At 38.7% G+C, this 16,710-nt stretch overlaps 1 protein-coding gene across 1 annotated transcript; it reads left to right on the forward strand.

The window, feature by feature from the left end:
* Nucleotides 1–173: 173 nt before the first annotated feature.
* LOC116213851 (F-box/LRR-repeat protein At5g63520) lies at nt 174–5,989 on the forward strand. Its single transcript, XM_031548946.1, has 10 exons — nt 174–513; nt 657–764; nt 885–977; nt 1,122–1,226; nt 1,366–1,461; nt 1,550–1,589; nt 2,215–2,379; nt 3,444–3,619; nt 4,746–4,864; nt 5,086–5,989. Exons 1-10 carry the CDS (start codon nt 280–282, stop codon nt 5,564–5,566), a joined length of 1,617 nt encoding a protein of 538 aa, XP_031404806.1. The 5' UTR covers nt 174–279; the 3' UTR covers nt 5,567–5,989.
* The last annotated feature ends 10,721 nt before the right edge of the window (nt 5,990–16,710 follow it).

The raw sequence follows: 16,710 nt of genomic DNA on the forward strand, positions 1-16,710 counted from the left end.
AAGCTAAACTGGAAAGGGAATGTTGCCCAAAATGGGCTGAGAGCCATTCAATATCAATGGTGATTTCATTCAAAAGCCCGGCGGCACATGTTGAAGTCCCGCTCCCGCCTAGCCCAGCCCAGCCCAGCCCAGCCCAGCCCAGGAGTGGAAGAGCTTGGAACTCAGTGCTCGATCACTCTCCCTCCCTCCCTCGCCCTTCGAGGCAGAGGCTGAAGCTGACGCATGACGACGATGAGGCTGAGCTGGTGATCATTGGGGGTTTGGTTGGTGTCGACGGAAATGGCGGTTTCTTCTCCTGGCACGAGCAGCAGGCCTAGGACCAGGAACGATCATTATTCCGAGCCGTTCTTCGCTCTCTGCCATGGGGACCTCCTCCACAACGTACTCCACAGGCTGCCAGCCCGCTCCTTCGCATCCGCCGCCTGCGTCTGCAAGACCTGGCACCGCGTCTCCAATCAGATCCTCTGCCGCCCTCTCCTCGCCTCTGCCCTCTCCCTCAATCCTTCCCCCTTCGTACGTTATTTGCTTGCTTCTAGCCAGCTACTAACTAGAGCTCCGACTGAAACAGACCCAATCCAAATGTTGCTTGTCTTGATCTCTAATATTTATTTATATCCTCCGATCGTGTTCTGATCAACTGGGACTGTTGTCGGCAGGGTGCTTTGCTGGAAGTTCTGGACAAGGTTTTATCAGACCCAATTCGACCCCACTTCGCCATTGTCAATGTTGCAACTGATTGTGACTTGTCATCAATGCTTAAGCTTGTGTGTATTGGATTCTCCAGTGGCCTTATTTTATTTATTCCTCTGTAATTCGAAATTCAGGTCAAGATTGTCCGGTACTCCATCTAGTTGTTTATCCGTGTGAAATATCGTGTTTTGTAGACGAGTAAACGCTTGGGAACTGCAACTCCTATCGTCGTATCCTACTCTGTCGGAATTATTGGAAGACATGCCTCCACGGATGAAGTCTTAGAGGTCAGGATAGATGTGCATTTTTCTTCATTTCTCGTCTACAGGTGAAATTGCTTTGGGAAATATTGCATGAAATCAAAGGATGAGCTTCTAAAGGCATTTTTTGCATTTTCTTGTCCTTTTCTTCTGAAAATTGAACTTCGATAGGTCCAACGGGGAGATGACGATAATGGGGGTCGGGGTGTTGCATTGACAGTGGGATTTGTACCAGGATTAAAAGTTGATGCTATACCATTGATGCAACAGCGGGAGGTATTCGAGTTCAAAAACTATGTGATCTTTGTATCGCGTCAATTTCTCCTATTTATTACTACTACTATCTTTATTTCCTAAAGCTTTCCCTGAGATTATGTTTATAAGCAGGCTGACACGGTAATTTGATTGGCATCAGGGTACCATACTGGTCGATGAGTTTGTTCTAGATATCAGACAGTTCTCTGCTTCTGTCTCAGGTCAGCAATTGCCTGTTGGAATTGTGATGTTTGGGGTGGGTTCATATCTCATAGCTTCTGTGTGTTTTTCCATTAAATAGAAAAAAGTTGTTGCTCTCCTAATGCCATTTTGTTTTGTTGCAGAATGGTCATTGTGATCTCAAGCATGCAATAGAGAAGCTGGGTGAGTTATATGTAAATGTAATGTTCCTGATTTTCAGTGTGACCATCCATCTTTCTCTTGATAAGCAGATCATCATCCGGTGATCCTAGTTAGTTGAAAGAACCTATTGCTTCTTAAGTAGTTTAGAAGGAAGATTTTTGTCAAGCTTAGAGAAGGAATGGTCTTTATTCTGCGGAAATTTATTTCCCACGGTTCTTTGTTTTCCGGGAGTTGTAGTAACTTAAGATATCCTGTAGTGTTTATTTAATTCCCTATGTAATGTACATATCTAAATTGCATGTTATATATGCGTGGATGAGGGTATCTCTAAACTCTATACTTTAATGTCAGTGGCATCTCATGTGGTCACGAGGATTTAATTTGGTACCCCTTAATCCTTATTAATAGGTAGTGGATTTTTTGTCTTTCTAGTATTTGTTCCTGTGTCCAGATATATTCAGTTCCATATTATATGACACCAGTGGACATTTAATTTTGAGTTTATGGTTCCTTTATTTTTGTTCAAGCATGTCAATGCTAGGTTTTGTTCTTTGCTAGTGACCTTGTCCTATCATGCTTTCATAGTTACTTTGCTTTTAGCTGTCTGGCTATTGAGCAAGCTAATTTCTGTAAATGCATGTTCCAGATTTTGCCATGCCTGTGGAGACGGCCGTTGTGGGTGATGAAAGAAGCCATTTTGTTTACCAAACTGTAGTTAAAAAAAGAAGTTTCTTTGACTCTGATGGTGGTCAGGGCTACATCAATAATGCTGTTGCTCTTACATTTGTAAGAGACAGAAACAACATTCACGGTACTTATCACTTCTATGAGTATTTCCTTTATTAGTGTATACTCCAAATTCCATATAACCAATAACAACTGAATAGTTTCTTCTCTTTTAAACGAAGTATTCATTTATTTATATAATGTTGTTCATATTAACTTAAGAGCTTACAAGCTGTCTTATTGCCTTCAGGAGATCGCATACAGACCACATGCCATATAAGTCCTCGCAAGCTGCTAACCTAACTAGCTCGTGATAATTAGATACAAAAGTTCAATTAGTGCTTTGGATACATTACCATCATCTACCTTAGAATCCAGATAGTATACATGAATAGTTTCTTCTCACTGTGCCTGATGGACGTATTAAGTCTTATGAACCTCATTGTAGCATACATCCTTCATTCATATCAAAAAGGAAGGTCAAGATATCATGTTGTCTCTTTTCTGTGAGCAGGAAATGTTCTTTTTAGTGTGCTTTCTATTTCTGAATCACTGAACAGTATCCTATATTTAAGGAGATTCACTGTCCAAAGTTGGTGTCACGATTTCTGGAGACAGAAAAAATGCCGGATGCTCGCTATCTCTGCTGGACCTTACTGTATCTGAATGATACTACATCATGCATTTCTTTTTTCCAGTTTTACATAATGGCCATTCATTTCACTCATTTTTTAGGTCTGAGGTCTTTCTTTGCAAGTTAGTTTGCAAGCATGCCCACAATTTATTTTTTTTCCTCTTTTGCATAAAATTTCGATCTCTGTGTCTTTCTTACCCATTGCTTTACTTCCTTCAGTTATATTTTCTTGTAAATTTGTAACTTAGTATTGGTGATTACTCTTCCTAATAGTATATACCTCCTTAAATGAATTTTTAGCATGGATGTGCATTTTGAGCATATGCAAGGGGTATAGACATTGCTGGAGCAGCAATCAACATGTTAATGGGGAATATCATAGAGAATTAGGGAAAATATACATACTCTTAGAGTGAAAATATGTTGGCTTCTATGTTTATGCATCTCTTTTTTTCTTTTTGGGCATCATTTAGGTAACGATTAAAGTCATCTTATGGCGTGATTTGAATGAGCAGGTTTAGGGGAAATAAAGTTTCATGTGGCATTGTCAGAAGGTGTGTCAGCCCTGGGTCCAATTTACAAGGCAGCTTCAGTAAGAACAAGTGATCATTCTACTTGGCTCACTGCTAGAAGAGAGGGAAGCCGAGAGATTCTTGATGGCCAAAGAATGATGATGAATATTGATGAAGAGGTATGCCAATATTGACATCTTTGTAGTTTTAGAAATGCTTTTCAGGAAGTTCTTGATACCGAGGTTACAGATTGTGGAAGTTTCACTTTTTTGCTTCCTATTGCTATGGAGTAACTTATATGGGGTCTAATGATGGAATGGGTGTGTCCCATTGTTTTGTTAATATTTCTTACTGCCTTCCCCTTTTTCCCATTGCTATTTTAGTTTCTATTGCATGGGAATAACTTGGAGATTCGCTTCATAGGGTACTAAGTCTGTGAGTACCATAGCTCTCTTTGTGGTTGGTTTTTGGGACAACAGAATTACTCGATCCTTTGCTTTAGCATCGTGCTAGTGGGCTTGCGTGAACCTCATTACATGGTTCAGATGAGCATAATCTTGATTCATTATCAGCATTTATGAAATGTCAAGCATAAGCAGATTCGGTAATATAGGTAGTAGATCTCTTGAGAAGGCATGCCATTATTGTCCATGAAAACAATACTTTGAGAACCATTTTTGGGCGCTTTCCTGATTCTGTTACCTTTCATGGAAGGACTGAGGAGTTTGTCTGGTTAGGATTTATAAAAATTATTACCTTTCATTTTGTGTAGGGGTTACTGAAAGAAGAGTTATTTTGGGAACTATAACCTAAGTAATAGCTGGGTTAATTTTCTGCTGAACATGTCTGCAAATTGAGAACTACTCTTAAAAAGAATTACTCTTGCAGCATCGCTTTCCCTCTCTTAAATATTTCCTAGAACCAGAGCACATTTTGTGTCTTCAGTGGAAGGAGCTTTGGTGCTAATTGTGCAATGCAAGATTTCACGATAAATTGTCCTTGGTTTCCAGGGAAAGGAAAGCAGAAAGAAAGCTGAATATATGACTATTGGAGATAATGCTTTAAATAGTACAATTCATGGATGAATTTTCAAGGAGAAGGGTAAATTGAACGAGTTTCCCTTTTTGACAACTAAATCGTTGTTTTGGCTAGAAACTTAAGCCATGCACCTAACTGTTCTTTGGATACTGTTTAAATGGATGGCATCTTTTTTATGGATTATTTTAGTATCTTAGACGGCAGAGGATGCAGTTTTGTGCCGTTCTTTCCCAATCTTATATACCTCTTTACTTTGCAATGTGGTAGCTAAATAATCGAATTGGCCATCCCGATCTCTATATTGGAGTCACAAAGAGAAGAAAATATGCCATTGGATCAGAGAAGGCAGGTGTTATGACATCTTTGTCATTCCATAACATTTTCAGGTGAGGTCTAACATCTTCTCCTCTATATTTGGCATATATGGTCTTATATATTATCTGGATGTTTGTTTGTGTCATCAGTTGAAACTTGTCGCGTGGTATTCTCACTCCCGCCTGTGGTTGTTTGAGATTTGTTCATCTTCGATCTTCCTCCCTTTTTTTTTCTTTTTTTTTTTGGGGTGTTTCCTTTAGGAATGACTAGATTGTGTCTTGGTCTGTCACAGAGAAGACGAAGAATATCTGTATGTTGAGGGTCTTGGCATTAGAACAGGGGATCCCTTCCAATTTTATGCTCCAGATGCTGCAGTGGCATCATCGACTTGTGAAAAAGTAAGTGCAAGCCTCGAAAGGTTAAATATGGGCGTGCCTGCAAGTAACTCTCACCAGACAGTGGCTACTTCATCACCAGCAGCAAAGGAAAGTGTTAGGAAGGAGGAGGTCTTTGGAGGCTTCATATTCTCGTGCTGTGGACGCAGCGAGTATTTCTTTGGACGCCCCAATGTTGACAGCTCTCCATTCATCAAGAGCTTGCCTGGAGTCCCGTTCGCGGGAGTCTTCTGTAGCGGGGAAATTGGGCGCTGCTCGGGAAGTTTGATGGAGCAAAATCCGGAAGGTGGCACACCTGTCAATCCCTGTTCCCATGTGTATAGCAGCATTTATCTCGTGATGACCTACACTCCACCGCCATCACCAGCAGAGCAGTAGGCGAGTCACAGAACGAGAAAAGAAGAGAACACTCGTTTATTTCTGTGAATGGGTGGTGGATGAATCATGGTGGTAAGTTATTATACAGTACTTACCCCAGCAGCAGCAGCACTTTTTTTTTTTTTTTGGTTGTTTCAGTTGGTGGGACAGGGACGGTTGAAAAATGTAATACAAAGAGTGTGGTTGAGGCAAGAACAAGTTGGTTGCCTCGTAAATGAAATAGTAGTGTATAGTACGGGGGGGGGGGGTTGGGCAAGAAGGCGGCAGCGGTAAATGAATCACCCCAAAAAAGGAAGTGCTCCATATGATTAGGAGATTTCATGTGAGGTGATGGAGCGAGCGAGGGAGCGGTTGGTTCCAAAGCCTTTTTATCAATGTTACAGAATATGAAGAAACCAAACGCAAGCAGCCAAGCTTTCAAAATATGGCGAGAAACAAACAACCACTTAAGCTTTCATCCCATGGAATGGAATACAGAATTATATATATATATATATATATATATATTAAAAAAACCCAAATTTTCGATGATCCATCCATCACCATCAGTGTGAAAGTAAGGTTGAGTCGATGAGTTGTGCACCCAAATATCTTGCAGTGCAGTCGCGCGTATTCTTATTCTGGAGAGGGAAATCTACTACATTCATTAAAACAAGAATACCCATATGCTTGGGTTGGGCATCAGTTGCAGTGGGTTTGTTGGGCCTCAGACGGTCTGGCGGCTAATAAAAGCCCATCCACTCGTCCTGCCTCATTTCGATCTTTCTATGGCCCATCTACTCATATGGGCCTTTCGCATTTAGGCATGCATGTAAGACGAGTCCAGACCCAGAGAACAAAGTTCCTTCCTTCAGGCTCAGCTCCTCCAAATGAAATGCAACGAAACAGAAGTGCGACTGCCCGCTTAATATACGAAAACCCTAAGAAATAAAAATAAAAATAAAAATAAAAATAAAAATTTACTAATAACAGTTCGGGAAAAGTACAAAAATTCCATTGTGATTTGGGGTCAGGACTCATGACAAATTGCATCATGTGCTTTTATTAGGGACAATTAGCCCCTTGTAGTATATTCCGTTAGCCATAGGGGGTTACGACGTTAGTTTTTTTTTCATTTTTAGTCCCCAGTCTTTAACATTTTAATCATTTTAATTCTAAATCTTTTTTCTTTTAAAATTTATATCCTCAACTTTCCTTTTTTTTAAAAAAAAATTTAGTCTTAGAAAGAAAATTGAAAGGGGATGAGGGGTCGGGACCGTCAATTGGTGGCCCCAATCCCGGAATCGATCGGGGTCTCTGACCCCTCCTTCTCTTTCAATTTTCTTTCTAGGACTAAAATGAAAAAAATAGAAAGTTGAGGATAGAAATGATGAGAGATAAAAGTTTTAGAACCAAACTAATTAAAATGCTCAAGATTGAGGACTAAAAATGGAAAAAAAATTAAAAAAACTAACATAGTAACGCCCTATGGCTAACGGAATACACCACATGGGGGCTAATTGTCACTAACAAAAGCATATGGTGCAATTTATCTCGATCCCAAACTATAATGGATTTTTTTTGTATTTTTCCCTAACAGTTAAATGGTGGTCAAATTTCAAATTTCTTTCTCAATTAATTATTTTAACTATGGAACATGCATGCACTTCGCCGATGGTACAAAAATTCCCTCAAATAATTTGTTAGATAAATATTATATTAAGAAATTATTATTTATTATACTCACATTTTCTTATATGATCATATTATGTTAAAACAATAGATTTAGAATGTTTATGAGTCTTCATGTATAGATACTACAAGAGATGGGTCCTGTGGTGACCCATAAAAGGACCCGGATGGGTTGCCCTAGGTCTCTAAACCCATTCTAAAGGGTCGCCTAAAGTATAATCGTTTTAGACCCAACAACCCATTCACAAATGAGTCGCCATAGACCCGACCAAAGGCAACCCAAAATGATGGGTCCGCTAAAGTAATGGTCGGCCCATGCAATGTTTAAGACGACCCGAACTTTTGGGTATTTTAGCCGACACAATTTGGGTCAACAAAGCTATGGTTAGAGCCGACCCAAAATTTTGGATCGCCCAAAGCGAACTTGGACCAACCCAATTTGGGTCGTGAAAGCTTTGTCTTAGCCTAACCATTTTTTAGGTTCATCCTCTGGCAGCCGGCTAATAGCCCGCTGTCAATCCACGATGATAAATAACGGGTGCCACTATCAGCACTTTTTCTAGCGTGTTATCAATTTGTTTCTCGCCTTTTGACAAGTTGTTTGTTGATTGTACTACAGACAAATATAAATTACACTTGAATCAAATTTACAATCCAAATAATTATGTCCATAGCGATAATAATTTAAGATTTCTACGGTTATAAGACTCGACAAAGCCAAATACTTATGATATAAATTTACGCTTATTCTGCAGCAACTTCAGCTCGAAGCTTTGAGACAGGGGCAATTTCTCCTTTACTGGTTGTGTTGGGAATTGGTGTATGCCCTAGAGGCAATCTATAATCAGTTCTGTAATATGATATCTATTTCATTATATTACGAGGCATATCTGTTATTGTGTAGATTGCGCTAAATATGATTTTACACAATAATGTCCTTGGAATAGTAGGTTCAATAGGCATCAAGTGTGACTTGATTGTGAGATCCTATAATTAATGAACATTATTCCTAAATGTCCATAGTCAAAGTATTATCGTTAATTAGGACAACGATAATACGGTTAGACTAGTGTGAGTGTTGATTGATGACCAAGTCTCATAGGTCATGGATATGGAGATATCAAATCACACCACATGTATACATTAAGAGTAATGTGTATTGGACTGACCCACCATGAGATTGCTACATGGGTTGTTACGTAACTGTCATTAGCATATCTCAAAGTGACTATAGTGTAATGGTCCTTTGACTTGAGGTCACCATAGATTCCTACATGTAATGTCATATACTTTGATACTGTCAAACGCCACTGTAACAGGATGGTTATAAAGACAGTTATTGGGTATACCACAGAACATGGAGAGGAATGTGAGTGATCAAAATAGAATTTGTCCCTCTTACGAAACGGGAGCGATATCTCACGGCCACTTGGTGGTTAAGTCTAAAAGTGTATGCATACCCAAATGAGTCGATATAACGATATCGAGCTCATTTGTTCTGATAGACTTAACCGGTAAACCAAGAAAGAGAAATATTGAGCCATACAAGGATGTCATCGACCATGCCTTGGGCTCAATAGAGATATAGGGGACAATGGATTATATTACACGGTAATATAGGTCACGAGGTTCGTCGAGAAATTGACTTTCCGATTACTTGAGTAACGGTGATGCATTGCTAGATGCCGCTCACTGTTTGTAATATTGAAATAGAGATTTTGATATTACTGTCAACGTAATTGGGAACCTACAGGGTCACACACTACGACTAAATTGACGAGATATTTTGAAACAATAAAATCATCTAATAGAGATTAGATGATTTATGGTGCGACTAATTAATTGGATATTTAATGAGATTAAATTTGTCGATTAATTAGACTCGATTTATTAGATTAAATGGACCAAATTGATGCACGGTTAATATGGTGACACATGGCTTTTATGTGGATTAACATGTGTAAGGACACATGTCATAAGGGAACCTTAATTCCCTAAATCCCACATCGGTTGGGATTTCATCTTCACCCCCCCATATTGTTTATAAAAAGGGGCAGTAAGCATGATTATATATATATGCTTATATATAAAAGCGCACACATATTATATATATATGCTAATATATATATGTACGTGCATATATGTGTGCATATAAAATATATATAATTTGGGTTGAATTGTTCAACTCAAATTAGGTCCATTAGTCTTAAAAATTTCGGGTGTTGCATCGGTGTTTCTTTCGAGTGTTGGTCGCTAGCACCGCCGATCTCGAAGACTCGTCGACAAAGTCGGTGTGGACACCGGTAGAGGCGTCACGCGTGGGACGCTTGGTCGACAATTTTAAATATTCCAGGTACGCTTTTATTTACTCTTATTCTTCTAGTAGGTCTTGGAATTAGTTTCACGGGTAGGAAATTTTGAATTTCTGTCCCCTTTTCGCTTCCGTTGCGCCCCGTGGAACTAGCAATTGGTATCAGAGCCTAGCTAGTTAGAATCTGAGTAGATAATAGCATAAAATATGATTTTATGCTTGGTACTCGTGTGATTATGTTTGATATTTGCGGTGCATGACTGTTAGACATGGACTATGTCCTAGTTGTGTTAGTATAATAGTTATACGTGTGGACTATTATGTAATAGTTACATAATAGTGTATAGTGAGATCGATTAAATGTTAATCAAATCCCTCAAAATATTAAGTCCATAACCTTCCACCGTGTAACGCTCGTCAAGACCAAGATCGATGAGTGTGTAGACCTTGCCTTCGCAGGATGCCCTTATCTATCCTAGTAAGACGTTGTGTTTACCAGTGGGTCGGACTTAACTGAGCAAGCCTAATAGGATTATGAGTTCAGAGGCATGTAGTTGGGCATCGATCTATAAGATAGATTTGAATAAGGAGTTATTCACCCAACTAATCAAGAGTTGCATGTGATGCAATTGGGAAAGTGAGTTCCCTACCTAAATAGCCAGTTCTGGGTGAATCAGCCCTCGCTGACTCAGAGCTTGGTGAGATATGGATCTTGAGCTACTATGAGAATGATATTCTCTGAATCAAAACTGAGGGTCATTGATTTGATATAAATAGTGGGAGCAATATTTATAAAGTCCTCATTAAATATTGTTGTGTCATAATACTTATTTTGTATATTTCTATGGTAGTTACCATGGCAGGGAGCACTTCTAGTACTTTCTGTTTGCGATCCGTCCTTGATAAGGACAAACTGTCAGGGAATAATTTCCTTGGTTGGTATCGAAACTTGAGAATTGTTCTCACCCAAGAAAAGAAACTATATGTCTTAGAGCAACCTCTTCTTGCGCCACCACCTGACGATGCCCCCCAAGCTGAGAAAGATGCTTATAGTAAGCATCATGATGATGCCGTAAACGTCGGATGTCTCATGTTAGTCACCATGGACTCGGAGCTTCAGAAGCAACATGAGAACATGAAGGCGTACGATATGATCGTGCATCTCAGGCAGCTCTATCAAGAGCAGGCCCGACATGAGAGATTCGAGATCTCTAAAGCACTTTTTCAGGCAAGGTTGACTGAGGGTAGCCCGGTGGGTCTTCATGTACTCAAGATGATTGGGTACGTCGAAACTCTGGGAAGACTGGGATTTCCTCTAGGTCAAGAGTTGGCCACAGATTTAGTCCTACAGTCGCTGCCCAGCAGTTATAGTCAGTTCATCATGAGCTATAATATGAATGACTACAATAAACCATTGCCTGAACTGCTTAACATGTTGAGAACAGCTGAGCATGATATCAGTAAGGGGACGTCTGTTCTAATGGTCCAGGGGACCAAAAGAAAGGGCAAGGGCAAGAGTAAAGGCCAGAGGGCTAAAGGTGCATCCAAGTATGACTTGGGTGCGTTGAAGCCTAAAGCCAAGGTGGCAAAGAATGATTACTGCTTCCATTGTGGCAACACTGGACATTGGAAGCGGAATTGTAAGGTATACCTAGAGGAGTTGAAGAAGAAGAAGGGAAGTGAGACTTCTACTTCAGGTATCCATGTTATAGAGATCAATGTATCTACTACTTCTACATCTTGGGTATTAGATACCGGGTGTGGTGCTCATATTTGTGGAAATATGCAGGACCTAAAGAACAGTAGATCGTTGGCAAAGGGCGAGGTGGACCTACGAGTTGGAAATGGAGCAAGAGTTGCTACATTAACTGTAGGGACTTATCACCTAGTTTTACCTACTGGGCTTGTATTAGATCTTAACGACTGTTATTATGTACCTGCTATTAGTAGAAACATAATATCTGTTTCTTGTTTGGACAAGAAGGGATTTTGTTTCACTATAAAGAACAAGTGTTGTTCTATGTACATGAATGATGTATATTATGGCAGTGCACATTTAAGTAATGGTCTGTATGTTCTTGATCTAGATACGCCTATTTATAATGTGGAAACCAAACGGCTCAAATCTAATGATTCGAACCCGACTTACCTCTGGCATTGTCGTTTAGGCCATATTAGCGAGAATCGCATCTCTAGACTCCATAAGGATGGATTACTGGACTCGTTTGATTTAGAATCGATCGAGACATGCGAACCTTGCTTAATGGGGAAAATGACTAAGGCCCCTTTTACCGGAAAAGGTGAGCGAGCTAGTGATCTTTTGGCTCTCATACATACCGATATATGTGGACCAGTGAACAAGCTTGCTAGAGGTGGGTATCTCTACTTCATTACATTTACTGATGATTTCAGTAGATTTGGATATGTGTTTTTGATGAAACACAAATCTGAATCCTTTGAAAAGTTCAAAGAATTTAAGAATGAAGTGGAGAATCAGTTGGGTAAGAGCATTAAAGTTCTTCGATCAGATCGAGGAGGTGAATATTTGAGCTATGAGTTCGCTGACTATCTTAAACAGTGTGGGATTTTATCTCAACTGACTCCACCTGGAACACCACAATGGAATGGTGTAGCTGAGAGGAGGAATCGAACTTTATTAGATATGGTTCGATCTTTGATGAGTCATGCAAACTTACCTGACTCCTTCTGGGGATATGCTCTACAGACAGCTGCTCTCATATTAAACAATGCTCCGTCGAAATCAGTTGAAAGGACACCATATGAGATGTGGTATGGGAAACGTCCCAAGATGTCTTTTCTAAAGATATGGGGTTGCGAAGCTTATGTGAAGAGATTGTCTTCGGATAAGCTTGGCCCTAAATCGGACAAATGTTACTTCGTGGGGTATCCTAAGGAAACTCGATGATACTATTTCTATAATCCCATCGAGGGCAAAGTGTTTGTCGCTCGAACTGCGGTATTCCTTGAGAAAGAGTTTCTCTCCAAAGGAACTAGTGGGAGGAAATTAGAACTTGGGGAATTTCTACCACAAAATGACATTGACCAATCGACGGGCGATGTTGCAGAACAAGTACCACAAGTTGTTGTGGCACAATCTTCTACACAGGTGACACAGGAGCCTCGTAGGTCTAGTAGGATACGTCATGAGCCCGAGAGATATGGATTTCTCGTGACTCAAGACAATGACGTATTGCTCATAGATATATATGTACGTGCATATATGTGTGCATATAAAATATATATAATTTGGGTTGAATTGTTCAACTCAAATTAGGTCCATTAGTCTTAAAAATTTCGGGTGTTGCATCGGTGTTTCTTTCGAGTGTTGGTCGCTAGCACCGCCGATCTCGAAGACTCGTCGACAAAGTCGGTGTGGACACCGGTAGAGGCGTCACGCGTGGGACGCTTGGTCGACAATTTTAAATATTCCAGGTACGCTTTTATTTACTCTTATTCTTCTAGTAGGTCTTGGAATTAGTTTCACGGGTAGGAAATTTTGAATTTCTGTCCCTTTTTCGCTTCCGTTGCGCCCCGTGGAACTAGCAGGTTGTTCCTCTTCTTTTACTTGAACCTCGATGATCTTCAATCTCACTTCATTATCCTTTTGAATCTTCACCTAAAACCTAGGGCAAAAAGCCACATCACTTCGGGCAAGTGCATAACATTAGACAAATGACGGAAGTAACTATCGATCATTTTTTGTTGTTTCTTCAAAGGAAGAACAACTCACCGATCCATCCGATGTCGTATAATTTGGCATGTCATCAGATTGGAACTCCATATTATTGAGAATCAGCTGAAGGACAACAAAATCATGGTTAAGCATATACTAAAATCAATAGTGGTAATCGACTAATCATGGAAGACAACATAACACCAATAAAACAACATGAAATTAGTAGGACTATCTTTCTATGTTTTGAAAAAAATCAACTTACACTATAAAATCCTTTGGTTTTACTTATCAAAGAGCGAGAAAAGATCATCGTAACTGGAAGTCACAATACAAATTGACTTGATTGCCAACAGCAAGAAATAGCACAATCAAATGCCTTTTTCCCATCTATTTTCTTTAACCTTTAACGTAGTAGATGAGTAGAGAAAGAGGGAGGGTTACCGGTGCTCAGTGACGATAAGTCTCTCCTTCTTATGCTTTTCCTCTGCATAGGTGAATAGTTAAGCTTATCTCGATTCCTCGTTTTCACTCTCCGCGGACTGAAACCCATCTTACCCTTCCATTTCCACCACGACCTAAGCTGAAAAAGATGAGAGCTCGTCGAGGAGGGAGTTGCTGCCATCAATAGGGGAAGATGTTGCTCTACTCGCCATTGGTCAGAGGTGGCTCAGAACGGAGCTAGGCATTGACAGGACTAAGAGGTTGAGATGAGCTTGTCCAGGAAAAACATAGCCGAGAGGCAGTGGATAAGGAAGAGGAAGGTGGAAACGGGGTTTGTGTAGGATCAGAGATGGCGGTGGTGGAAAGTAAAGGAGCTTCGACATCAAGGAAGGCTTGGACCAAAAATTTAAGTGACAATTTTGAAATTTTAAAATCATGGGCAGGAAAGAGAAAAATCGGAATAGATCGTACCTAATGCGACTAACTTGTGCCGACCTTAATTATTGGGTTGCAAAAAATCATACCTATGACAATCTTTTTCTATGGGTCAGCGTAGGTCGGCATACCATGACCATTTTTTGCCAACCCATTTAAAATGGTATGCCAAAGCCCTATCTTGGGCAACCTAATTTTATGGGTCGACATAGGCTGGCATATCATAACCATTTTTTGCCAACCCATCCAAATTGGTGGGCCAAAGCCCTATCTTAGGCAACCCAGTTTTTTAGGTCACCCCAGACCCATTTCGAGGGACTTTTGGCAACCCATTTTAATGGTCGGTAAAAAATGGTCGCCAAGTATGGGATATATGTATAACTCCTTAAAAAAAGGTAAAATAGATAAAGATAATAAAATAAAATTTTTGGTGTCAAATTCTACAGTGATCAAGGAAAAAATAGAAAAGCTTGTAATCATATGGGTGAAAATGTGATTTCATATTTACTTGTGAACATTGAAATTTTGATTCCATGGGTGACATTATTTTATATATAGTACTCGTAAAAAAAAAGGGGAAGAACTTGCATGTAATAAGGACAAATCTAGATAAAAAAAGGGGGGGGGAAAAATAAGTTTTTAGAAATAGTTAGTCTGATCATAATGATCCAATCATTTGACTTGATTGATTAATCAAGTTACATTGCTACCTTATCGAGCTGGGTTTAAAAACATTAGATAAAAAAAGAGAAATTAAAACAAACGGAAAAAGACACTTCGGAGAGGGAAAAAGGTGTTGAAAAATAAAATATTCCATATGTCTTAGTTTGTATATCTAATACTTCTAATATGAAATTTCTTTTGAATTTTCTAAACGAAAGTTGGAGATTTTTTTTTTGAGAAATAAGTGGTCCGACTATACAATAGGATTATTTGGTATAAAGAGTCGACCGAACAACCTAATACCTTATTCGAGTCACATGAAGTAAAATCCTACGGTGATCAAGAAAAGCTTGTACACCATATGGGTGAAAAATATGACGTTATACGTATTTATGAATGCTAGAGGTTTGTTTCCAAAAGTTTGCTTGTAACCATAATGATTAGATCATTTGACCGGACTAATCAATCGGGTTATACCGTTATCTTGCCGGTCCGGATTTAAAATGCTAGAGAAAAGAAGAAAATTTTTTAAAAAAATGAAAACATAGAGAGAATATTTCTTACTACAGCCTAAAATTTGGGAAAAAAATATTGTGTGTATATATGGTACTTGTAATACGAAATTTCATATAATTTTTTAAAATAAAAATTGGGGGAATTTTTTTTGAATAAGTAGTCTTACTATAACGATTGGATCATTTGGCCTAACGGATTGACCATACTCTTTGATAGGATTCGAAAAAAAAAAAAGGAAAAGGGAGAAATTTTACAAAACTTGGAAATTAGTGATCTAACTATAACGATTGAATCATATGTCCTAACAAATCGATCGAATTATGTGATATATTATTCGGATCACATGTGAAAACTTGGAAAAAAAGGCGAAAGGAAATTTAAAATATATTTTTCTTTATATAATCCTCCTATTGCTCCGCATATAACGGCATTAATTATTATTGACCCTTACAAAAGTGCCATTATCTCAGTTTTTGGAGGAATTCAGAGGATTCATTCAGAGGAGACATAGCACAGTGAAAAGCCCCCACTTTGTCGCGTCGATCCACTAAGGGATAAAAATATCACGGCGTGAATTTTGTGTATTTACAAGTACTCGAACATGATACCTTACTTAAACGGAATAAGCGTCGAACCACTTGAATCAATTCATATTGGTTAACTTTTTGCTTAAATGGTTTCATGATATATGTTGTTATCTTTTTTTTTTGATGAAGTTATCAGATTTTTTAATTCATTAAAGTTTTTTTTATGTGATATATAAGACTATAAGATTTCATATTTTTCTTTTTTCTCAAGTAAACCCAATCCGGAATCGACAGACTCATCTTGGAGTTGATTTAGAGAAGATGAAGGGTAACTATATTGAATCGTGCATTCATTAGTTCTTATCACTGAGTTTTATATCGTATTCAATGTCCAAGCAGACATGTTGTTTAAGAAATAAAATATAATTAAATTTATCTTTTTAGTATCAAGAATTTGATAAGGAAACGTGAAGAGACATTGCACCATGAGCTGAAAGTTTTCGAAATTTCATTAGAAACCGAGGATTCCCAAATATAACTCTATGGATGTCACTATTCTGCTTTAATATATTTTATATTGATTTGCACCTTTTCTCGTAATGTTAATTGAAAAAATAAACGGGAGGGGGTACATTAGCCATATATAAATTAGTTTAGAGGGCCGAACTGAACTGAAGGGTATTTTTTCAAGAAAAAAGAAAAAAGAAGAAGGGTGACATTTTATATATATATATATATATTTTTTTTTTTTGCTGAATGGTGACATTTTAATTTGGATGGACTTATTATTTATTATCCCAAAATTGGCTAATCCATTCCTCCCCACCTCACCTCTCTTTTTTTATTATAGTAAAGTGCAACAGTAAGAGGTCCCCCTCACTTC

Source organism: Punica granatum, chromosome 7, assembly GCF_007655135.1.
Source record: "Punica granatum isolate Tunisia-2019 chromosome 7, ASM765513v2, whole genome shotgun sequence".
Classification (NCBI taxonomy): domain Eukaryota; kingdom Viridiplantae; phylum Streptophyta; class Magnoliopsida; order Myrtales; family Lythraceae; genus Punica; species Punica granatum.